The sequence below is a fragment of the Balaenoptera acutorostrata genome, chromosome 9, assembly GCF_949987535.1.
Source record: "Balaenoptera acutorostrata chromosome 9, mBalAcu1.1, whole genome shotgun sequence".
In the NCBI taxonomy this organism is placed as follows: domain Eukaryota; kingdom Metazoa; phylum Chordata; class Mammalia; order Artiodactyla; family Balaenopteridae; genus Balaenoptera; species Balaenoptera acutorostrata.
Window position 1 is genome coordinate 11,962,252 of NC_080072.1, and position 25,622 is coordinate 11,987,873.

General features: G+C 38.3%; 2 protein-coding genes across 3 annotated transcripts in view; both read right to left on the minus strand.

Annotated features, from left to right (window-relative positions):
* Nucleotides 1-366: 366 nt before the first annotated feature.
* CNTF (ciliary neurotrophic factor) lies at nucleotides 367-7,599 on the minus strand. The gene is made up of 2 exons (XM_007196482.3): nucleotides 5,828-7,599; nucleotides 367-4,573 (listed from the first exon to the last, which is right to left on the minus strand). Exons 1-2 carry the CDS (start codon nucleotides 5,939-5,941, stop codon nucleotides 4,085-4,087), a joined length of 603 nt encoding a protein of 200 aa, XP_007196544.2. The 5' UTR covers nucleotides 5,942-7,599; the 3' UTR covers nucleotides 367-4,084.
* Nucleotides 7,600-7,744: 145 nt separating this feature from the next.
* Nucleotides 7,745-25,622, minus strand: part of ZFP91 (ZFP91 zinc finger protein, atypical E3 ubiquitin ligase) — a 30,497-nt gene continuing 12,619 nt past the window's right edge. Inside the window, exons 3-11 of one of the 2 annotated variants that reach the window (XM_007196478.2) lie at nucleotides 18,896-19,105; nucleotides 18,604-18,640; nucleotides 18,125-18,226; nucleotides 17,105-17,239; nucleotides 16,273-16,323; nucleotides 15,770-15,848; nucleotides 14,288-14,402; nucleotides 11,971-12,070; nucleotides 7,745-11,614 (exon numbers count right to left, since the gene is read on the minus strand). In XM_007196478.2, the coding sequence (XP_007196540.1) occupies nucleotides 11,104-11,614; nucleotides 11,971-12,070; nucleotides 14,288-14,402; nucleotides 15,770-15,848; nucleotides 16,273-16,323; nucleotides 17,105-17,239; nucleotides 18,125-18,226; nucleotides 18,604-18,640; nucleotides 18,896-19,105 (1,340 nt within the window). In that variant the 3' untranslated portion in view covers nucleotides 7,745-11,103. Of the gene's footprint in view, nucleotides 11,615-11,970; nucleotides 12,071-14,287; nucleotides 14,403-15,769; nucleotides 15,849-16,272; nucleotides 16,324-17,104; nucleotides 17,240-18,124; nucleotides 18,230-18,603; nucleotides 18,641-18,895; nucleotides 19,106-25,622 lie in introns of both variants that reach the window. The other variant, XM_007196477.2, reaches the window with a different exon arrangement.

The following is a 25,622-nucleotide window of genomic DNA, read 5'->3' on the forward strand; positions in this document are numbered from 1 at the left end:
ACCGCGATGAAGAGTGGCCCCCACTTGCCGCAACTAGAGAAAGCCCTCGCACGGAAACGAAGACTCAACACAGTCATAAATAAATAAATAAATAAATAAAAGAACGTGAATTTCTTTTAAAAAAAAAAAAAAAAAAAAAGGAAATCTTCCTCGTCTACAGGCCAGCTGATAAATGTAGGGGGAATCTACCTTTTTGAGGCTGACCGGCCTTGGGAGTTGATGCCAGTGGCCTGGCATCATGGAGATTTACCTAGCACGCTTGAGTGAGCCTGGCCCTGGCTGGGAGGATTACATTTCATCCAGTGTTGAAATCACTTGAAATTCCCCTTATTCATCCAGATACAGAAATAAAAGAAGCAACTCGTGGTCTTGCTGAGGCAAAATCTTTATTGTTAGCCATTACTGAATCCTTTATTCTTTCATTCTTGCATCTATCTGCCAAAAACAGACCGATCAAAGTAATGTATTATATAAAGAATCACATGCACATGGATTTTCTTATCTCACACCCCACACATATTTCATCAAAAGATCAAATTATATTTTTACTCCATCTTTTTCTGTAGACTATAGAGCGCTATAGAAGCTTTTGAATGAAACAATGACATTTTTATCATTTTCACTTTTCAAATGTACCAACGTTCAGAAGGTTCATTCTTGGGTCTGATGCTTGAAGCTGAGGTAGGATGAGGCAGGAGGACAAACCAGCCTTTGTAAATGCCCTGGCCTAGACATTGTTGGTAACACACACACACACACACTCACACACAGATAAATCAATTCAAGTGATATCCAAAAACTTTTTTTTTGTTTTCCTTTTCCTCTTCACCAATCCCTTTCTCATTCTGCTGGAGGCCCCTCTGCGTCCTGCATTTCTACTTTACTCAATAGGAGAAGTTGCTCAGCTACTTCATGAGGAGTTGAGGATTCACAAACAGAAGTCATTCTAAACGACTTGTCAGATACGTCTCCCCCAAATATTTACTTGTCCTCTCCCTCTCTGACCAGCGGTCACAACAGTGAGTCATCCATTGGGCTTTCATCCACAGCAGCCTGAAATAACAGCAGTTCCAGGACTATGACCTTACACTTTCCATTTTTATTAAAATTCTCACTTCCCTCAAAACCTGATTGTCTCAAAGTCAATTTTATTCCACGCTTGGACTTTCAGTTTGTGCTAATTTGCAAGTCTTTTCCAAATTATCCTCGTAAATCAATGCATGAAGTATTTATCAACTCTCATACATACAATTCCTTGACAGATTCAGGAGAACTGAATCTCTCCCCATAGAGAGGACTTTTCTGGAGGGAGTGGGATAGAAGGAACCCCCTTTATGAAATAAGAGTTAGGGGCTGGGAACTAAATTTATGCCTTTTAAGACCTTATTAATATACAGAGTTATATGTATATGGCCTATTGTCAGTCCCTTATTCAGTTTGTTTCATCCATTTTAGATAAGCATGATGCAAAGTCTACAAACTCAGAGCCACACGTTTATGTCTTTGTTATTATGGCTAAGATCCCACATGCCACGGAGCAACTAAGCCCGTGCGCCACAACTACTGAAGCCTGCGCGCCTAGAGCCCGTGCTCCACAACAAGAGAAGCCACCGCCGTGAGAAGCCATGCACCACAACGAAGACACAACGCGGCCAAAAATAAAATAAATATAATAAACTTATTTTTTAAAAAAAGAAATTTGAGTCACGCCTTTCTTCATTAAATAAAAAAACCTAAAGTACTATACAGATAAACCTAAGAGCTTCACATTAATAAGCAAGTATTTTACCGATCAAAATACTGCTCTTAAGCACAAGAAACAACTTAAACAAGGAAAAGCTCGAATGAAATAAGCCTCTATGCATTCGCTGCAAAGTTTTATACCATTACCAAAATTACAAACAAAATGATAAACTTCTAGTGGTAGTGGACCCAAATGTTTATTATTGCCTCATTTTCTTCTAACTGGGCAACTCTTCTCTATTTCTGCCCTCATGACTTTTCTCTTTGTTTGGTACTCAGCCAAACTCTGAGACACAACTGAACTCCTCTCTCCTCCAGGAAGCAATTTCTGGCCCTCACGGATCTCCTTCAACTCCATACCGCTTAAACCCATCTCACGATTCAGGTCTATCAATAGTATTGATCTCCTGTATGCCTACAACCGTTTCCACAGATGCATCCTGGGGAGCAGGGCCTGACCTCCCCTGTATTGCCACCGTGCCTCACCCAGAGCCCTCTCAGAATATTGACTTCATGGAGTTTTGGACATAAACCCATGTAGGAAAGGACACAAGCTATGGCAGCTAGCCCCCTCTGACTCATGGTCCTTTTAAGAATATAGAAGCCTGGGGGCTTCCCTGGTGGCGCAGTGGTTGAGAATCTGCCTGCCAATGCAGGGGACACGGGTTCGAGCCCTGGTCTGGGAAGATCCCACATGCCGCGGAGCAACTGGGCCCGTGAGCCACAACTACTGAGCCTGCGCGTCTGGAGCCTGTGCTCCGCAACAAGAGAGGCCGCGATAGTGAGAGGCCTGCGCACCGCGATGAAGGGTGGCCCCCATTTGCCGCCAACTAGAGAGAAAGCCCTTGCACAGAAACGAAGACCCAACACAGCCAAAAATAAATAAGTAAATAAAAAATAAAATAAATAAAGGAATTCCTTAAAAAAAAAAAAGTATACGTTAAAAAAAAAAAAAGAATATAGAAGTCTCAAATAAGTGCACCAAATTGATTTGGGCCCCCAACCCAAGATCTTGAGTTTGAATTGGTGAAGTAAATGATACACCTGAGAACTTCTGGATTCCCATTTGCACCACTAGTTCATAGGCCTGACTGTAAATGACCTCTTACATTAATGCCCACATTTACTAGTTGGTGCTTTTCATACCGTTTCTCTCAAGAACATTAAATGCAGAACTGTGCCCTTTGTTCTGAAGTATAGAGGCTTTGCTCTATATTGTTTCAGAATCGCTGGCATTCCCACTGGGAACAGAGTGAGCCTCATTCTCTGCTCATGACTAAGTCCAGAGACTGTCTGGTGCAGGAGTTCTGTGACTTTTTAACCTGAGCAGTATTCTACCCATTGTCCATGAATGCCCGGGTTACGGCGCCTGTACCACTGCATTGCTGATTACAGTAAATGTGAGGTAACCGAGTATAAGCTGTCCCCAACCCCAAACTCAAGAACGTTAGTGGATACTTGAAAGCAAGCTGTATGACTGCACACTCCCAGCTTCCAAAGTTCAAAAGTTTGGTGGACTGATCTTAAGATCTCCACTGCTCTCTTCTTTGCCAAATATGGGCAACAAGTACTGCCTTTAACACCATCAGGACATAGTTGGGGGTTGCTTTTTCAGTGCTGGGGATAGATGACATGGATACATTTTCCAACCCTCTGTAGCAAAGAGGTACCGTGATAGAGGTTCATAATCAGGCCTTTAAAGTGAAGGGCACTAGGCTTTGGAACGAGAAAGATCTGGGTTCAAACTCCGTGTGCCATTTGCTAGATGGGTAACCTTGAACGAGTTGTAAACTTCTGTGAGCCTGTTTTCTCATCTGCCGAATGGAAATAACACCACCTCCCTCAGCAGGGCTGTGAAAATTATGATATGCATAAAGCTCCTGGCATATTGCTTCAATACAGTACTCAGTAAATGTTAGTTACTGTTATTATCCAAGAGTTTGAATTGACTAGAGTCCATGATTTTTAATTCACTATTTCAGTCTTCTCAGAAGAGTCATCCAGGACTAAAATTAAAAGTATATGTGAGGCTGTTAAATGCCTGTAAAGGTTATTTAGTGGGTAGGAAAGATCACAGCACTGAGGTGGAAGGATGTTGTCCCTGCCCCCACTCCCTTATGGCCCCAACACACACACACACACACACACACACACACACTCACACATCCCTCCCCCCCAGACTAAACCTGTATGCCCATTTGTCCATGTCTCCAACCCTAGCTGATGAAAATGCCTGTGGTTTTAAAGGTTTTCAAAAATAAGAATGGGAAAGTGAGGCCTCAGAAAACTATATATATTCCATTAGAGGAGAAAGCAAGTAAGAGAGAGAGAGGGGTAACTGCTACATTTTCTTGTCCTTAGCAGTATAATGGCTCCCATGTCCTGGGATCCCAGTTTGACAAGATGAAATGACTCGAAGGTCACGGACGGACCTCACTGTCCACTGTGAAAGCTCTTGCAGCACCTTTAGGCCCCACAGCTTCTTCTCAAAGAGACCGCCATCTCCAACAATAAGGGGCATCCCATCAGCCTCACTGGAAGGGATCTTGTGTTCCAGGAGCACCATTAATTCTTCCAGCTGGTAAGCAAAGGCAGCGACTTGGAGGAGAATGGTATGTATTGCTTGATGGAAGTCATCTTCAGCTGGAGTAAAATGCACCCGTTGGTCTTCTAACAGTCTGGCCAACATAACGTGGAAGGTACGATAAGCTTGGAGGTTCTCTTGGAGTCGCTCTGCCTCACTAAGCTCACTCCACCGATCAGTGCTTGCCGCTGGCACACCACGCACAGAGTCCAGGTTTATGTTCTCGTTCAGACCTTGATGCTTCACCTGGTCAAGGATACAGAAAAACTTCACATCTTCTGTAATCACTCCACCATTCTCACTTAATCTCTAAATCTCATACACAATCTTATTCACTTCCCTGGTCAAGGATCCAAATTGTAAAGAAAATAAAGAGTCTAGATGAGGAACTCTTCATTTGGGAACCTTGACTGACTTTAGGAAGATCCTATTCTCCCAGAAATTATACACACTGCTTTGACTACCTGTTCATTTTTCTTGGGAGAATCTGCAGCTTTCACTAGGTTCCAAAGGTTGAAAACCACTCACTGACTGGTCTAGAATAATTTTTCCTTCCCACTTGACACTCCCTCCTGGCAACTGGAGTATTATAATCATACTGGAGTTTAAGTATTTTAAATATACCTGAAGACACTGGCCACACCTAAGCTCTAAAATATAGGCATCGTAGAATTTTTCTAACAGCCCTCTCCATCGCTCACTGTCAATGGTGAGGACAATCCTTTATTAGAGGAGTCAATGGCAATTATTTTTTAAAACATTGGTATTTCAAAGAATCTGATTTCTGACTGCTGGAGTTTTATGAAGATAAACCAATTCTCAGAGAACCTAAATTCAGAACTCTCCACGGGGGCCTGGAGTGTTTCCACAGCAGGCCTTAGATGAAGACCAAGGGGGATCTTCCTCTATCAGAAAACCTGAGATCCATGGTTAGCTCCCTAAGAATCGGACACTTCCCCAGGTCCCCAGTGATTCTTCTAGAAGACTTTTTTGATAGTGTAGGTGACCTTTCTATTTAGACAGAGGAACACTTTTGATTGTATAGGGTGGCTAATAATGTAATAGGAGAAACTGGTGGCTTTATACTGTTCTTCTCCCAATCCTAGAAACCTAACTCCATCTTTCGTTTATAAGCTCAAAAAATCAGAACAATGTACGTGAAGAACCCAAGCTTAGAGGCCTCATGGTTAATCTATTCTGGCAGAATTCAGACAGGCAATCAAACTAGGAACAGCCTCCAGGACATAAAGCCAATTCTACATAGAACCCCATGTATATTTTCTTATTCAAGGAACAACATGTCTCCTGAATAGCCTAGAGAAAGAAAGGTCATATGACTTTCCTTAAGGGAAGGGGCCATGTCAAATGACAGGTGCCCAATATATAAATGACTATATGATTAGGGCTTTCGTAACTGGTAACGGGCCTGGAACATGATGGTAAATGGCTGGATCAGAAGAGATGAAGTGAAAATAGACGACAGCAAAATAGGCAACTTACATAAGATTCCATAAGAGCAGTCAGGTCGGAACGGATCTTCCTTGCTAGCCAGACAGAGCGGCTACAGAGGTCCCGGCGGTGAGGGGTCAGCGGTGAATGCTCTGTGAAAGCCATCCCCTAACTCAACTGTCCCGGGAAACAAGTGAGCTGGGTTTGTTTCTGTCTATACTGGTCCAAATAAGAAATGTGACTCTCGGGCTAAATCCACTGGGCATTTCCCTACTAATGGAATTCGGCACCCACCCCCCCGCCTGACTCAGAGGTGGCAGCAAATTCCTGGCTGTGGATTTCTGCGCCTGTGGAATCAAAGGCCCCTTTTCACTCAGCTTTCTGTCCTGCAGCGTCTGCCTCCAACTCTCTCCTCCACTCAGGGCCTAGTGTACTTGTTTTCGTGTCATTGTTTTGCTTTTGCACTTGGCGACAAGGTCATTATCACACTGATCCTCATGACACCCCTGCCTGATGGGATCTATTTATATACACATATAATCAGTTCATTTTATTATCACCCTCCCTGTGCTCCCCATGTCCTTTTCTTTCTTGGCCTGGTAAACTATTCAATAATATTGTTATTATTATTGATATAGCTGCCATTCATTAAGCATCTACCCTAGGCCAGACACTGCTCACGGCTTTAAAGCCTTTATTTGATCTTTAGAATAATTCTACAAGATAGTTTCCTCATTTTACGTAAGAAATGGGGGCTTAAAGAAATTAAATAATGTGCACAAAATCCAATAACTAGGTTCAAAATTTAAATATAGGTCTTTGATTCTAGAACTGTTTCTCCCACTGAGTTTCCAATATCATTCTTTAGGTAGTTCATATTTTGTTCCAAGACACAAAGTTTACATGAAATAGATCCTGTGAAAATACAGCATTTTTTCACTCCCATCCTTTTGCTAAGTTAAATTTACATTCGATTAAAAATCAGCTAAGGAAGCATCTGTAATCTCAATCATGGTGCCTTCCTTGTAGCTACAGGATGAGGAAGGTACTGTTTAGGCCTGTTCTCTTCCAAAGGACAGGAAACACCCAACCCTGACTTGGTAACATTTCTGAGGCAGTCTCACTCAAGTAACAACATGCTTTTCTTCTTCTTCCTTATCCCAGTCATACCACATTGCTTCTTAACAAAACAAGAGCATGAGCTGGACTGTGAAATGAAGGCAGAGTTTAAAAGCACTTGGCAAGTTGTTCTATTGCATTTAACTCTGTAGGTTAGAGGATGATGCCAATTGGGTAAGAGTTACAAGTTTCATCCCCAAACGAATCAGTTTTCACTATTTTGTATCATGGACATTCCCTCTGAATTGAAACACATGCCTTCTCAGGGGGAAATTTCCATACATAAACAATAATTGAGGGACATAGGGGAGAAAGAAATGAGGCCAGGGTGGCTGTCACAGTAGGCTTTTTAAGAAGGTAGGAGGATTCTTTTTTTTTTTTTTAACTTTGTATTTGTATGGACATTGAGTTTTGTGAAGAAGCACTGATATTAAATGCTATCAGAGTTTTGTCATCATCAGAGCAAAAGTAACCCCACAGCTTCCTTAACGTTCTCTTTACTAGATTAAGAATCCACCTTTCCTAAGGTTGAAACATGGAAAGGATTTCCAACTTTGTCAAATGATCATAGAATCATATGGCATCTCAGCATTAGAAATCAAGAACTGAACTAAGTCAAAAGTTAACTACCTGATTCTCAACAAGAGCAAACAACAGTATCTGCCACGTAAAACCTGCCCTGAGGGCAACTTGTTTTTCTTATTTGGCAGCAGCAATTATTTCACCCCAGGATAACTGTAACTCAGTACAACCAAGGAAGACCAGTTGCTTCCAAGAAGACAACTTTTATTTTTCTTCTTTACATATTTATTTTGGATATGCCTTACCTAGATTAAGAGAAAACAAGGATTTGAAAAGCAGAGTATCCCTTTTATTATAATTTCTTTTTACATAACCTTTTCAACCTAGATTCAGGTAACTACCTGTCTCTCCCATCAAAGGAGAAGGGTCCTGCATATTACAACAGGCAAAAAAGGCTTCTAGGAAATAAAATATTTTAAACTGATTCATTACAATTTTTCAATTTTCTTGAGTACACTGGAAAGTGGGAAAAAGACAGGAGGGAAAAATGGTGCTTCGAACAGCCAGACTGTAATAACCTTAGTTAGGTTTAGTACACTCTTTATATTTTTTTCTCCTAACAGGTTCTAAGGAAGTTCAAGTGCTCTATGTGAATGCTTTTCCATACCTCAATGTATCTATTTTTTACTCCCAGTAATCTTGGCCAGTGTTTATCTAAATTCTCTGAAGCATATTAAGTCTCAATTTTGCAAAATAACCCTGGGCAACCACAAACAAGGGGAAAGATGTATTTCTACAAGATGTATTTCTATATCTTGTAGAAATAATGTTTGTATCAAGTACATTTTCAGAATTTAGAATTGCTAATTCAAGATGGAGAATATGCTGTGGGAAGAGTCATTAAAAAGGTAGCAGAATTTGATTAAGAGTACGACATGTAGAATTTTAAGACTGAGTTCTTTAGAAGGACAATGAAGTAAACGTATGAGCAGAAAGGAAAAGGGAAAAGAATCTAGTATAAGATAGTTTACTTTAACCAACTCTTTACTTTGCTAGCACCCCTTTTCTCAAAAGGAAAAAATCTTAAGTCCATGAAAAATATTTTAAAATTTATCGCAAACTGCTATAATAATTTACTGAAGCAAATTACAGGCAAATGAAGATGAGTAAAAAAGGGAGAAAGGAGAAAGTTTCTAATTATGGGAACTAACTAGCTGCTTTTGGTGGGGAGGAGTGTGATACAGGGAAGAATATATTTTCCCTCTATCTCATAAAGTTTTTTTTTTTTTAATGCAGTTTGCTTTTGTGTAGGTGTCTAAAACATCTGATGACTAACAACTGCAAATGTAATTTATGGAGACAAAGGATAAGATAAATGTGACGAAGACAAAAAGTAAGGTGGGGTATAGATGCTAGCTAGTGAAACAGCACAAAATGGACTTAATACGGGAGTGGAACAACTTTGTTGTAGACCCATCCAGTCAATCTTACAATATTTTCAAATTTACTCAACATACCAAAGTCAACTCCAAATCCTTACTGTGGGCAGGAAAGCATACTCTATATCCCTTCTAACCTTATTCCATTTTCTACCCTCACACTGAAGGGGATGGCAAATCTGCAACACCGAAAAGGAACAACAGTACATTTAAGACTGTTCACTGCAGGTGTTTCACTCCCTGTTCCCTGGCATCCCAACCACTGACACTAGTGGGTGTGAAGTAAGACTCTTTCAGAGATGAGGTTTTGTTACCCTTCTTTTTGGGAAAAAAAAAAATCAAAAGAGAAAACTGATAAACTTTGTAATTTTAGTGTTTGTGAAAAAACAAGCTGTTCCTTATTTTGTTCTCAGCAAAACTTCATTCTTTCCAACAGCCATCATACATTTCTGACAAACAATGAATAGGGCAAGCCTTTAATTCCAGTTTCTGAGGTACGTAGGATAGACTGCCCTTCTAATTCTCTAAAAATGAGCCAAGATAGGTTTTTAGTCTTCTGGAAGTTAAGTTGTACAAAACTGTCTCTCCCATGGACAGTAGTAAGTAATCCACCCCATGAAAATCCCCACCTCGAGGGAAATGATCATTCCTACAATTTCAGGTGAAAGCCAAAGCATTATACAGATTATTAACTTAGTTGAAGCCTTTCTTCTTCTGAAGTGTTATTAAAAGGGAAACAAAACAGAACAATTTTCTTTTACTTACAACTGTATGACTCAGACTATTCCTTCACTGATGGCAGTGTCCTTCACTAATTGGGAGCTGGAATGAACCAACGATAAAGCAAAGCAAAGCAAAGCAAAGCAAAAGCAAAAGGAAAAGCAAAGCAAGGGGCCAGAGCTGGGATAACAGGGAGGTCTGTATAAAGAAATGATGGGGACAAAAAAGAAAATCAACAAATTCACAAGAGAAAACCTTTTATCTGTAATTCAGACCCTGAACAACCTTCCTCACCCCCTCAAAATTCCTAAATCTCGATGCTCTAAAAACTCAGACCACTAATTACCACAAACCTAACATCCTTCCCTAAAGAGGTTTCCGGAAAAGCACTAGGCTACTGTAGTGATTTTGTTAGTGCTGAGGACCAGCTTTCTTTAAAGGCCACTAGAGAGCTATGATTTTAGAGGCTGGCTGTGCTTCTTCAACCCTATATCTTGCCTTCTACAAGTACCTCTTATGCAAAGGACCCCATGTCAGAATAATCTAATCTCTCAGGACCCCATGTCAGAATAATCTAATCTCTCCCAGCCCCACAAAATATAGCAACAAAGACAAAAAAAAAAAAAAATCAGACTTTGTTAATAAATAAGGAATCTCAGGTTCCACAACACAAAAACACACATGTTCAAAGTGCAAATTTCTGCCACTAGTCTGGGACTTTTCTCACTGTCTCACTGATACAGAACCCTGTCGCATGGTCAGAGAGACCATGTAGACGGTAGCTCCCTCCCTGTTGGGAGCCTGCTTGCAAAGCAAGTGAGCAGCACTGAGAACCTTATGGAGGTGCTGGGAGGGGGACTGAGGAAGGCGGTGAGGTGAAGAGGCAGGAGGTGGTCCCCGTGTATCCTTCCTTCCCTAAACCCAGGGGGAATGGAGGGAAAGGGGTGAGAGGTGTGTGCTGTTTTAACAGCTCACCCTGCTAAGGGGCCCTAAAGTGCCAAGTCAAGCTGCCAGCCTCCAGAGATTAGAATTACATGATACTTTGAAGATACATGTGCTGCAGGGGATAGAAGCCAGAACCATAGGGAAGCAGTAAAGGAAGAGAAGGGGTTTAGAGAGTATTAATATATCATTAAGAGTTAAAAGCTGATCCAGAGCACATCAGAGTTACAGGCTGAAAAGGGGGATCTGCTGATGAGCAGGAAGTCTGCCTGGATGGAACTGAGTATAAGAATAACCGTTACTTTAAGAGCTGCTGCTGCTTCTTTGTCTAGCTTTCTGGTAAAGGCAACATCAACTTTATAAAGGGGACAACAGAGGGAGAAGAGGGTGTGTGTGTGTGTGTGGGTGTGTGTGGGTGTGTGTGTGTGTGTGTGTGTGTGTTTGTGTGCTGTGATCCACAATGGAAAGAGCAGGCCCTTCAGTTATTTTACTAGATTTTAAATGCTTTAAATTTTTTTTTTTTGTCCTTTTTGTCTTTTAAATACAAAGTCTTAGCTGTCCCAGTGCCCAAAGTCTTCCCTTCCTCTAAGGTCCAGTAGAGTCTGAATCTTCAATCAGAACCTCTGTGGTAGCACCGAGTATATCCGAGTTCATGACCAGCCCTTCAGTGCCCCCACTGCTGCCACTTCCCACAAAGATCTTCCCATCAGCCATCAGGCTCACCCGTTCCGTCCCACTACAGTATGACTTTGACATCCCTTCAGCTTCTAGCAGGAGGCACTCTCCAGAGGTGGAGTTTCCCAAGGGCTCAGGAAGAAGAGGAAGACCCTGACCATCTGCAGGTTGTGTCAGGGACTCTGGATTAGTGCCCAAGATATCTGTGCTGGTGATGAGGGCGCCTGCATTGGCAGCCAGAGCTTCGGCAATCAGCACCTCAGGGTGGCTTTTTGCTTTGTGAGCCACTACGCTGTCCTTCTTCTCAAATTTTTTGCCACAGATATTGCAAGAAAACTGGTAGAAGGAGTCTGCATCATGCTTCTTCATGTGCCAATTAAGGGATGCCTTTTGCCGACAAGTAAATCCACAGATCTCGCATCTAAGGAGAGTGAAAAAGGAAATGGCTGATCAAATAGAGAAATAAAGAGACCTCTCATTTAGGGTCAGGGTGAGAATTTAGAGGTCACATTTATAAGTGACAGTCAGTAATATATACTTCTTGTGAAAGATTAGGAAAAGTTAATAGATAGAAAACTAATCTGATTTTTTCTGTTTGTTTGAAAAAGAGGAAAACAAAAGAAAAACGTGACTAAGTAGCTCCCTTAATCAATACCCACTCTTTAATTTGGTAAAAGTAAAATAGCAATGCCAGCTGAAATGTTTGTAAAGGGTCTAACCCTCAAGTGGGGTATATGCACTTAGACCCCAGATGTTCACCAGTAAATAAGTACTCACTGTAATGGCTTCTCGCCAGTGTGAATCATCCGGTGCACTGCCAGATTGTGGGAACTCTTGAAGGCTCGAGCACAGTATTCACAGATATAATCTCTTTGATCTAAGAAGAAAAATAATGTGGTTATTTAGTGTTCCATTTAGAATCCCTCTTAAGTATTTTTTCCTAGCTTACAACAAGTAAGCAGATGACCAGGCAGGTGAATTTAGAGGAAAAGCAATACTGTTTTTAATGTATAAGCACTTTGGATAAACAAAACTTAAAAGTAAATAATATCATTTTTATCTCTTTTTATTCCATTCATTCAGTAGCATACGAACCTATTTTAAAAAACAAAAATAAAAAACACAGCTAGACAGAAATATGAGAACTGGAATCCTAATCTCAACTTTACCAGTAATCCAGACCTTGGATAAATTGGTTAGCAAGTAAACAACTACATTTTACATAGCTTTTATTCTTAAAACAGCTTTTTTCACAGACTGTGAAAGCTGAATGCTTACATATAAAGAATCTGGCGTTCAACAACAACAAATGAATTTGGCATTCCCTAAAGAAAAGTGACCCACATATAAAGTGCTACTCATATCTTCTATTTCAGATTTTTTAAAAAGTTACCCAAGATAAACAATCTAAACTTCTCTCAAAAATTCTATGGGGCAAAGAAACACTGGACTTAATTTCTTCTCTATCAAGTGGCTGGGGAGAAAGTGGACAAACAGATGCTCAACATACATTTGCTGAATAAATGGCCACTACCCACCTTCTATGCCTTTTACTTAAAAATTACTAGAAATAGTCACAGTAAAAACACAAGGGTAAGTTAAAAGGCAAACAGTATCCAATTTAATCTTACATTCCATCCCAAACAGTTCTAAAACCAAGTGTGGGAGAAGAAGTCAAGTTTTTCTCAAACTTGAATGTACTAAGGACTCACCTGGGGATCTTATTAGATGCAGATGCTGATTCAGTTGGTCTAAGGCAAGGCCTGAGATTCTCCATCTCTAAATGGAGCTAAAGTGATGCCAATGTTTGCTGGTCTATGTTCTACATAATGAGTGGTAGGGTCTAAAAATGCATACTTCTAACTCAGGGACAATTTCTTAGTATCTCTCAGGTCTTGTCCACTTTTCTAGCTCCACTGTCGCATGACAAACCCATGTGGGGCATTCCATTTGCTTAAATACATTATATTTTCAAAGGGAGCCAGTAAACACTAATTTGGAAAAGGAAAACTCTCTAACACTGACATCATAAAACTGTATCAACCAAATATAAATATCTAGAATGGACTGAATTTCTAAAACACTGTTTGTCATAGTAGGCTTGTAATATTTAACTAGAACAGTCTAAACTGGTTGTCAGAAATTACTTTTCTATAGGATAAAACAGTGTAGCAGGGAGAAGGAGTGGAGAAATGGCAGCTTCTATCAAGAAACAGTGGAGACAGTATACTCTCTGAAGAAACATAGTGTAATGCAAAGACAGTAGACTTTGGAGTGATTAAGACCTGAGTTTAAATCGTGGTGCTATCAGGTGCCCAGCCCTGTGCAGTAAACAGCACTTTATAGGTTATCTCATTTCATCCTTGTAATAACTCAGTGTTATTGGTAACATTATTAGCTTTATTTTACAAATGAGGAAAAGAGAGAAGAAATTAAGTAACGTTCCTAAGTCACACATTTAGTAAATGATGGAAAGGGTATATATATGACACTGACCATATGACCTTGTGCAAGAGACATGAAATCTCTGTTACTGGAACTCCTAGTCTTACCATCTAAGGATTATTAAGAATGTAACATATAATAAATACTCAAGTGTCTGGCATGTGCTCAATTACCACTAATTCCCAGCCCAGTTTGTTCCTATGAGCTGCACTGCACTGAGACTGTCAAGTGGATAAAAATGAATGATGTCTGCATCCATTCCATAACATGTACTACAAAGGCATTCTGTTTCTCTTTTTGAGTCAACGGCTCCTACAGGAGGTTACATGTGAATTCAGTAGCTAGCCTTCATGACTCCAGGAGGAGCAGACGTCTCGGGAGCGTCTCAGTAGGCAACATACACTATAAGCAGGCCTCCTGACCGCTCCAGCTTTCTCCAGACTCCTCATTTTCAGTCCAGGTAGTTACTACAAGTATCTATTTACCTGAGGCAGAATTAGAAAACCCCGGTTCTGCTAAAAACTAGCTGTGTGACCACGGGCAAGTTACCTAATGTTGCTCAGCCTCTGGTTTCTTAGCTGTAAAACAAACTTGGTGATGTTGAATCAGTGAATTTAGCTACTTGATAAACATTTTATGTAAAAAATACCTGTATGATGTTTGGCATGTCGTAGAAGTTGCTTCTGGAGCCTGAAGAGTCGTCCACAGGAGGGATGGGGACATACGTATTTCTTCTTCAGCAAATGCTGATATTTAATGTGGTGCTAGAACAGTAAAAGAAAGTGAAGGGGGATAAAAATTAAGGATTCCAGAAAGCTTAGCTTAGCTCATTCCTTTGCTAAGTCAAAAGTGCTGAAGGAAAACCAAATACTCTGTATATGAACAGGAAGCAGTATAATAAAATGATTACAAACATAGGCTACAGAAACCGATAGATGGTGATTCCATTCTGGGTCTGTCATTCACTAGCAGCATGATCTTAGAATATAATACTTACATATTACATTACATATATTACAAGCTCTAGTTCTCATTCGTAAAATGGAGATAATGATTAACTGTGTTGTAGTGTTGTTGTGGGAATACAGAGATCATATATCGTACAGTGCTTAGTGCAGCAAATAGTACGTGACAAAAGAAGCGTAGCTATCATTATTATAGTAGAACCAGAATCAGAAAGTAAGGCCTTAATCTTATGTTATACTTGCTGCTAAATAAAGATCAAACACTTCTTAAGCTCTAGTAATTAGTATTTCACCTTCATGTTTTCTGCCAGACCTAAATACAAGCTGTATCTTTACTCATTAAAAAAAAATCTGGGACTTCCCTGGTGGCGCAGTGGTTAAGAATCCGCCTGCCAATGCAGGGGACACGGGTTCGAGTTCTGGTCCGGGAAGATCCCACATGCCGCGGAGCAACTAAGCCCATGCACCACAACTACTGAGCCTGTGCTCTAGAGCCCGCGAGCCACAACTACTGAAGCCCGCATGCCTAGAGCCTGTGCTCCACAACAAGAGAAGCCACCGCAATGAGAAGCCCGTGAACCGCAACAAAGAGTAGCCCCCGCTCGCCACAACTAGAGAAAACTCGCACGCAGCAACGAAGACCCAAAGCAGCCAAAAATAAATAAAGTAAAATAAAAAATAAATTTTTAAAAACACGCAGAATGCACAGCAATTTATATAAAATTATTTTTAAAAACCCTGCTCACTTAAAAAAAAAAGAAACCTAAAAATATTAGAATTTATTCTAAATAGGATTCAAAAAGTCACTGGTTTTAGTTGCTAATTTTATTCTTTAAAAATACACATTAAAATAAAATCTGTTCCACTGTGTCGTGGTGTGTTGTTACGCAATCATTTCTTGTATCAGGAGTATTTACACCATGAAAAACACTGGAATATTCCAAGATCCCACAGAAATATTTAAGCTCAGGTTCTAAATCACTTAAAAAACAACAACAACAAAAACTCAACTGAAGTAATTTGATGTTTACAAAAAGATTTTCCTTGACATTACACATTTAATGATAAAGCCTACACAAGTCCACAAACTGTAAACTCTCATGAAGTATGAGAACTAGTAATGGAACGTAACCTGCAAGGCTGCCTTAGTTAACAACTTCACTGACCTGCAGATAGCGAGGGTGAGCCAGAACAGTTCCACATCCTTCCATCTCACACCGGACATACTGGATTGGAGGCTTTTTCCTATTAGCGATACGTAGGAGAAAAGTTAGCAGCAGAGAAGAGGCAGTCTGCACAGTGGCCAAACTGCACTATAGGGAATAGCTATTTTACAGTATGAAGAATTAAAATCTCTAAGTTTATAGCTTGCACAGAATTTATGTTAGAGGTAACCAGAAATTGCCAAATGTTTAGAGTTTTTACAAAAGAGCACAAAACAAACTAGTAACTCCCCAAAAGGCAAAGAAGTATTAAAATTTTTAGAAACTTTAAGATCCTGCAATGGAAATAAAAACATAGTAACTCTGCATCGAGGACACTAATGAAGTTGCTTTTGTGAAATTTTTAACTAGCCATTCCCACAGGATAATTATGAGGGCTGAACATGTGAGTGAAGCGCCCACCACCAGAAAGAAGGCACAACACAGCAGGAGGATCAATTACTCACCTCCTTTTGGGTAATCGTGGACTTTTGTCATCTTTTCGCCTTCTTCCTCTCCTGTAATTAAAGAGCAGAGTAACTGTGCACATATTCCAGATTGAAGCTTATATAGTAAAGGAGAGCTGAGGACATATACTCAAGACCAAAGAGCAGGTGGCAGAAACAAAGGATAACCCAGAATACATAAAGCCAAAGACATATCTGGCAAACCAAAAAACAATTTCACTCTGAAGCAATTTCACTTACAAATAAGTCTGCACCACAAGTTAAAATATATACCTTTCATAAACTACACATTTCTATGGAAGATTTGGATAAACCTCAAGGTTACTACTTGGAGACTTGTTTCAGTGAAAAGTCTATCACTTATATTTAATCAATTTAAAAAGTAGAATAAACGCATCTATTATCTAAAAACCCTAAGAATATAAACTATACTCTCCTTGCAATAGACACAAAAGCCTACAAACTTAAAAAAAGCTATTTCTGCAACAGGAAATAATTGCTAGCCCAAATTTTCACCTGATCAAGGTTATTACATCACTTGCTTTATTTGCCCCTCTTCTGAGGATCCATATTTGCCGTATTTTCTTGCTATCTCTACCTCCTCGGCATCCCTATAGCTATTATTGTCCTACCCACTCAATTGAACGTCTCTTAAGTATTGCTTTGAATTAAACTTTTGAAGCTTTTGAGCAGAGTCTTTCCAATGAAACCGTCAGCTGCTTGAGACAGCAATATGTATATGTCAATATCATTCCTCACACTCCTACCCTTTTTCCACTAGTGGCTTGAAAATCTGTTAAATTTCCATTTTTAGTAGTAATTGCCTACTCACTTCCTAGGAGGCTCCTCATCTTCTCTAATTTCATTCTCTTCTTCTTTCACCTCTACCTCTACTTCCACTTTTATTTCTTTCTTCTCTTTCTCTTCTTTCACCTTCCCTGATTTTCTCCGTGGCTTTGGGGTTTCCCTGAAAATACAAATATATTTCAACACTGGTATCCAGCAAAGGACCCTTTCAAGGACAACTGTGACAAAAGGGTAAAGCCAGGAGTTATCATTGATTTATTATAAAATTATGCTCCTCAGGCTTCCCTGGTGGTGCAGTGGTTAAGAATCGCCTGCCAATTCTGGTCCGGGAAGATCCCACGTGCTGCGGAGCAACTAAGCCCGCGCACCGCAACTACTGAAGCCCACACACCTACAGCCCATGCTCCGCAACAAGAGAAGCCACAGCATTGAGAAGCCCGTGCACCGTAACGAAGAGTAGCCCCTGCTAGCCACAACCAGAGAAAGCCCACGCACAGCAACAAAGACCCAACACAACCAAAAATAAATAAATAAAATAAAATTTAAAAAAAAGAATATGTTCATAATATATAAAATGAATAAATGCAAAATTTAAAAAATTTAAAAAATAAAATAAAATTATGCTCCTCAGTCCATAAAATGTGGTTTCCAGCCAGCTGTTCCTCATATGTACATCATACATATATTTAGAGCCTATGAGATGACCCGCCCCCTCCACAGCTAACAATGCCTTAGAATCAAATCTCACTATAGCTGTAAAGAGAAACAAAAATAAAAAATTCTAAGTATTCAGGCAATTCATGATACCTTAAGATAAAACAGGCAGACATCATAATAATTTGAATATGATCAAAACAAAGTTCTATAAATGGAAGAGAGGGCTGTATGAGGGAGTAATAAGATAATGTTAGATTTGCAAAACAAGTGCATAATTAATTACTCATTTAAAATTAAGTCCATATCCATTAGTTTGGCAACAAGGTGAAATAAAAGCATGCAACAATGCTTTCCTAACTTATTTTTCACTGACAAATCTGAGACATACCTTTCTAAGTGGGGTTTGTAGGTCTCATCTCTTGGATCATCTTTGAATGGTATTTCTTCTTCACTGATCAACATCTCTTCTTCCTCCTCTTCCTCCTCATCACTGCTAAAAAGAAGCAAATAGAGATTAGAAATTCCAGCTATACGAATTATATCTGACTTGATTTTATTCAGTAATTTATTTAGAGGTAGCTGAAGATTTACAGTAAGTTATCTAGGATTTTCATTCTTATGGTGTAGTTGGACTGCAATCTAGCTGCTTTATCCTAAAGAATAATAATTGGAACAAAAAATACATAAATCTTAGACATGCTATCACTTCATTAAATAAAGGCAAGGCAATGATGGCTCAGTAACACTAAGAGTTAAAAAACAATTGACTATTATTTCAAGTAGAAAACAACTTCTGAGTCATGTGATATGACTGACTGTGTTCTACGTCCCCAAGGGTTTAAATATGAAATACGAAAAGTTTCTTACCTAATGCCACCTGGAGACTGATGCTCTTCTGCAACATCTAGAAAAAGTCCAAAACAAAACTTTATCTATGTAGGTATAGATATTTTCTCTCTGCAGCCAAGAGACTCAAACCAAATTACTGCCTAGGGTAATTATACAAAAGGAGAATTATCTGCAAAATGTCAAAAAGGAATCCTTCCTATAACACCACACTTACCCCTGAAAGTTAAGCTGTTCTGGTAAATGTTCAACATTACGTTTAAAATCAACAGGCAACTGGTTATTAAATAACCATACTCTATATTCACTGTACCATAATCAAGCTGATCTGTATTTGGTTCTGACTTGCAGATGAGTTGCAATGAACCAGTCTTGGACCTAGAGCTTCGGGTGTTCTCTGTGTCGCGATGCCGAGAGGCAGATGTCCTGCTACTGCTGCGCCAGCCCCGACTAGGCTTAGTTGCGGCAACGGAAACTTCCTGAGGGACGGTAGAACCTTCTTCCTCTTTCTCTTCCTTGGGATCTAAATGAAAACATACACCATTCTTTTAAAGTTTATAGTTAACCAATAACAATCTCTGTATATCTACTATTATAAATATAGTCAATGGAAAGATGATAAATGTTTTTTTTTCTCCCCCCCACCCCGGGGTGGGGGGGAGAAAAAAAAAACCTCAGAATTTTACTGATATAATAGAAACAACAAGATAAGAGGAAAATTTGGTAAAACTTATCCTTATTGTCATCAGTCTAAAGAAGAAACTTTGTATGTTGCAAAGTAGTTATTTTACACGTATATTTTATATATATACTAAAAAATAATGCTAAGAGAAATATACCTAAGATCTAACCTTTTGTTCTATATTTTAACCTTTAGATCTAAGACAGAAGAAACTAAATTGAGTGAGTGGTCCCAAAAAGATGACCAGATCTACTATAAGAAAGAAGCATACGTCTAGACAATTTAATAATCAAACAATGCTTCAAGTAAGTACTGAAGAGGAATTCCATAAAGAGGAATTCCATGGTAGGAATGGCTTCCCTTGATTCTATTCAATAATTTTACTTAGTATATTAGAAGTGAGCCTATATTGACCATGGAAGATCCTTTTAATAATCTCAGAATGGAAGTCCTTTCTAAGAATAGCACAGAATTTTAGGTCTTAAGACTGATACATCTGACTATATAAACATAAAGTTTTCTGCATGGCAAATTCCTCTATAAGCAAAGTCTAACAGCTCAACAGAAAAATGGCAACTCAGTAAAAACATATGGTTTTCAGACATATGAACAAACAAAAACAATGACAACAAAGCTCAATCCACTCATAACAAGAGAAACTCAAATGAAAATCATATTGCTGTAGTATTGTTCCCCTAGCATATTGGCAATGATCCAAATGTTTGTATTGGCAAGGCTGTAGGAAAATAGGAACTCTTAATAGAGATAAAATGTGAACACCAGCAAAACCTTTCTATAAAGGACAATTTGGCAAAATCTATCAAAATTATAAGTACATATACCTTTTCACATTAATTTCAACTACTAGGAATTTATCCTACAAAACTATAATCACACTTATAAAACCCACGTCCGTAAAATGTCCAAATATTATATATATGTGTGTATACCCGTGGTATAAATAAATAAGTCTATCTATTTATATCTATATATCACAACAACACTCCTGGACAGATTTCAAGAAATTGAGATAAATACTGGTCACCTTCCAGGGAAGGTCCAAAAATACTTCCAGTAATTCCACCTCAAAGTATCTACCCTAGGAAAATAAACTGGCACATGGAGGTTCACTATAACATGTTTATAATAGCCAAAAGATGGAAACAACCTAACTCTCCACATTAAGGAGACACTGTTTATTAAATAAACCATGGTATATCACCAAGACAGAATAAAATATATGGAGGTATCTGTAAAGAATGACATGGAATTACTGGCAAAAATGTTGTTAAATGGAAAAAATAAAACTTCATACATACACACACACATATAGTATGGTAATTTTTTTTGCTTAACCTTTAAAAAAATGATCTGAAAAACTATAGTTTCCTCCACTGTGGAACAAGGTGGTGACTGGGGGCTATTTCAGCTTTAACTACATTGTTTGAAAGTTTTATGAGAACATATTAAGGTAATGAAATAACATTCATTTGAAATGCAAATATGAATAGCAGTGGGAACTTTAAAATAAACAGACATAATTATTAAATCAGATATGCGTTTCCTTTGACTTCCCTTTCACCATTAAAATGCCTTTTTTACCTTTCTACTATCTGAGCTACTTCAAGTGTCAAAATAATAATAATAAAAAGTTTACAGTTGAAAATATCTTAAAGATTAACTAGTCTAAGTACAATCCAATGAATTTTCCCCTTAAGGTAACTGGAATGCCAATGAAGACAACTTGTTCAAGATCACAAAGTTATCTAAGCAGACCTGGATTTAAAAGTCCTGTCTTGAGACTAGTAATCAAGGACTTTTACATGTAGGTCGTGGCTGCTTTTAAGAAAATTTCTTCAAAGGGAGCAATTCAATACCCTCCATAAAGTACTGAACATTAAATAATGAAGAGAAAATTATTTCTTTTACTAAACCCAGCTATGCTAATTTGGACTTTAAACCTATTCCATAACTTCCTATACTCAATAAAGCTCTTTTATACTTCATGATGAAAGGACTGTATGCCCACATCTTCTCATGCTGTGGATATTATCCACTGGACAAATAACAGCAATTTGATGAGAACTGCTTATCCTTATAAAGCATAATAGCCTATTTTATTGAATAACATACCCATTCCGTAAAACTCTATAGTTTAAAAAAAAGCATTGTCATAGAGTGACATCAGCAAAAAGGTCCCTTGTCAGAAACACACACACCACACACCTGCCAGAATCAACTTTGTAAGAACTCTGGGATATAGTCATAGGTTTACAGCAACCAAGTAAACACTGAAGCAAGACAAAAGTTAAACAAGCCATGTAAGGAAATCTCTGTCAAATCACACGTTGGGCACAAGCTTAACCAAACAGAGCCTTTAGAGAGACCACACAAGACAAAGAATATGATTTTTTAAAATATGCTCAAACAGCTAAAGGAAATCACTAACAAAGAACTAAAGGAAATCAGAAGAATGATGTCTCAACAAATAGAAAAGTGCCAACAAAAAGACAGAAATTATAAAAAGGAACGAAACAGAAATTCTAGGGCTGAAAAGTATAATATCTGAAATGAAAAACTGATTAGAGGGTTTCATTAAACAGCAGATTTGAAAAAGGAGACAAATCAGCAAACTTTAAGATAGGTCACAACTGAGAGCATCTAGTCCAAAGAATAGAAAGAAAAAAATGAAGAAAAATTAACAGAGACTAAGAGACCTGTGGGGGACCATTAAGCAAATCAACATACAGAGTCCCAGAAGGAGAGCAGAGAATGGAGCAGAAAGAATACTTGGAGAAATAAAGGACAAAAACACCCCCAAATATAAAAAAAGACACAAATCTACACAGACAAGAAACTCAACGATTCTACTTCCAAGTAATGTTACATTCACAGGTACTCAACATCTTTTGGGGGAAAACAAACTGATAGCAAGTGGCTCCATCAATATCAGACAAAACAGACTTCAAGTCAAAAAACTGTTAGACGAGTCAAAGAAGGACACTGTATATTAATAAAAGAGTCAATCAATCAAGAAGATATAAGAATTATAAACCTATACATACCTAATATATGAAGCAAAAAATGACAGAATTGAAGGGAGAAATAGGTATTACTAAAATAATTTGGAAACTTCAATACCTTCAGTAATGAATAAAATAACTACTCAGAAATTCAAATAGGAAATAGAGGACCGGAGCAACACTATTAAAAAAAAATTAAACCTAACAGATATATAATACTTCACACAAAAACAACAGAATACACCGTTTTCCCAAGTACACACAGAAGATTCTCCAGAGTAGACCATATATTAAGCCACTCCAGAAATTTTAAAAGATTGAGGGACTTCCCTGGTGGTCCAGTGGTTAAGACACCACGCTTCCACTGCAGGGGGCAAGGGTTCGATCTCTGGTCGGGGAACTAAGATCCCGCCTGCCATGGGGTGTGGCCAACCACCACCACCACAACCACAAAACAAAAGAACAACATATCATAAAACATGGGCTGCAGCAAAAGCAGTGTTCAGAGGGAAATTTATAGACATCAATGGCTACATTAAAATAGAAAAAAAAATCACATGTCTAATCAATAACCTAACTTCACACCTTAAAGAAAAAGGGGGCAGAAAGGAGCAAACCAACCCAAAGCTAGCAAAACGAAGGAAATAAAGAGTAGAGCAGAGATATATAAGAAAATAGTAGACCAACAGAGAAAAATCAATGAAGCCAAAAGTTAGTTCTTTGAGAAGATCAACAAACTTGACAAACCTTTAGCTAGACGGAGGGGAAAAAGAGAGGAGGCTCAAATTACCAAAAATCTGAACACACTTATAAGAAGTGAAGACACTGAATTAGTAATCAGAATCCTCCCAGTGAAAGAAAAGGCCAGGAGGAACCACTTCCCAACTCATTCTGTAAGGCCAACATAACTCTGATACCAAAGCCAGACAAAGACATCACAAGAAAACTACAGACCAATATTCCTGCAAACCAAATCCAGCACATATTAAGACTATGCAGCACATTAAAACTACAATCAAGTGGGATGCATCCCAGGATTATGAGAGTGGTTCAACACACAAAAATCAACTGATGTAATATACCACATTAATAGAATGAAGGAAAAGAGAACCCACGTGATCATCTCAATTGATGCAGAAAAAGCATTTGACAAAATCAACAAACTTTCAAGATAAGAACGCACAATAAACTAGGAATAGACTAGAACTTCCTCAACCTGATAAAAAGGCATTTATCAAACCCCTAGAGATAATAAACTCACTGGCAAAAGACTGAAAACTCTTTCCCTAAGATCAGAAACAAAATAAGGATGCCCTTTCCCTCCACTTCTATTTAACACTGTACTGGAAGTTCCAGTCAGAGCATTAGGCAAGAGAGAAAAAAGGCACATAAATAGGAGGAGGAAGTAAAACTCCTCTATTTGCAAATGAAATGACCTTATTTCTAACGAATCTGCAAAAAAAAAAAAAAAAAAAAAACTATTAAAGGTAATACACAAATTTAGCAAAGTTGCAGAATACAAGATGAACAGACAAAAATTACTTTCACTATACCAGCAATGAGCAATCCAAAAAGGGAGTTAAGAAAATGATTCCATTTACAATTCAATCAAAAAGAAAAAAAACTACTTAAATATTGCTAAAATGGCAATATTCCCCAAGTAGATCTATAGATTGAATATAATCCCTATCAAAATCTCAGCTTCCCTTTTTGCAGAAATTGAAAATGTGATCCTAAAATTCATATGAAAATGCACGGCGCCCAGATTAGCCGAAACAATCTTAAAAGTGAATTGGAGGACTCACTTTGTCCAATCTCCAAATTTACTACAAAGCTACAGTAATCAATCAGTACTACAGTGTGGGACTGGCATAAGGATGGACATAAAGACCAATGGAACTGTATTGAGAGTCCAGATATAAACCCATACATCTATGGTCAAATAATTTTTGACGTGGTTGCCAAGACCATTAATGGGGAAAGAACAGCTTCTTCAACAAATGGCTATCCACATGCAAAGAATGAAGCTGGACCCTTACCTTATACTATACACAAAAATTAACTCAAAATGGATCAAAGACCTAATTGTAAGAGCTAACACTAAGTAACTCTTAGAAATGAAGAAAATCTACACAATGGAAAAAAATATTTGCAGGTCATATATCTAGAGTCTAATATCCAGAGTATAAAAAACTCTCAATTTAACAACAAAAGACAAACCATCCAATTAAAAAATGGGCAAAGGAGTTGAACAGTTATTTCTCCGAAGAAGATACACAAATGGCCAAAAGTCACACAAAAAGATGCTCAATATAAGTCATTAGTGAAATGCAAATCAAAACCACAATGAGATTACCACTTCATACACACTAGGATGGCTACAATAATAATTTTTAAAATGAGAAATAACAAGTGTAGGAGAGAATGTGGAGAAATTGGAACTCCTGTACGTTGCTGGTGGGAATGTAAAATGGTGCAGCCACTGTGGAAAATATCTGGCAGTTCCTCAAAAAAAATAAACATAGAACTACCATACTACCTGGCAATTCCACTCCTGGGTGTATACCCCCAAAGCTGAAAACAGGTATTCAAACAAACACCTGTGCATGGATGCTCCTGACAGACAGTACGATCCACAAATGTGGAAACAAGCGAGATGTCTGTCAAACAATGAACGGATAAACAAAATGCAGTATATCCATACAATGGAATGTTACTCATAAAAAAAGGAATGTAGTACCTTTGGGACTGACATATACACACTGCTATATTTAAAATAGATAACCAACAAGGACCTACTGTATAGCACAGGGAACTCTGCTCAACATTCTGTAATAACCTAAATGGGAAAATAATTTGAAAAAGAATAGATACATGTATATGTATAACTGAATCACTTTGCTGTATGCCTGAAATTTAACACAACATTGTTAATAAACTATACTCCAATATACAAAAATAAAAAATAAAATACGATTGTTGTAAAAATTCATTAAAAAAAAGGAATGAAGTACCAATAGGTACTAATACATGCTACAACACAGATGAACCTTGAAAATATTATGCTATAGGACAAAAACCAGACACAAAAGTCACATATTGTACAATTCCACGTACATGAAATATTCAGAATAGAGGTAAATTCAGAGTAATGTTTTAAGGTAACTAAGGTAAAAGCAAATTAATGTTTGTTAGCGGCTAGAAATGGGGGTGGGGTGGGAAATGACCACCTTTAATGGGTGTGGGGTCTTCGGTGGGGACAGAGGTGATGGTGGCACAACACTATAAATGTACTAAATGTCACTGAATTCTATGCTTTAAAATGGTTAATTTTG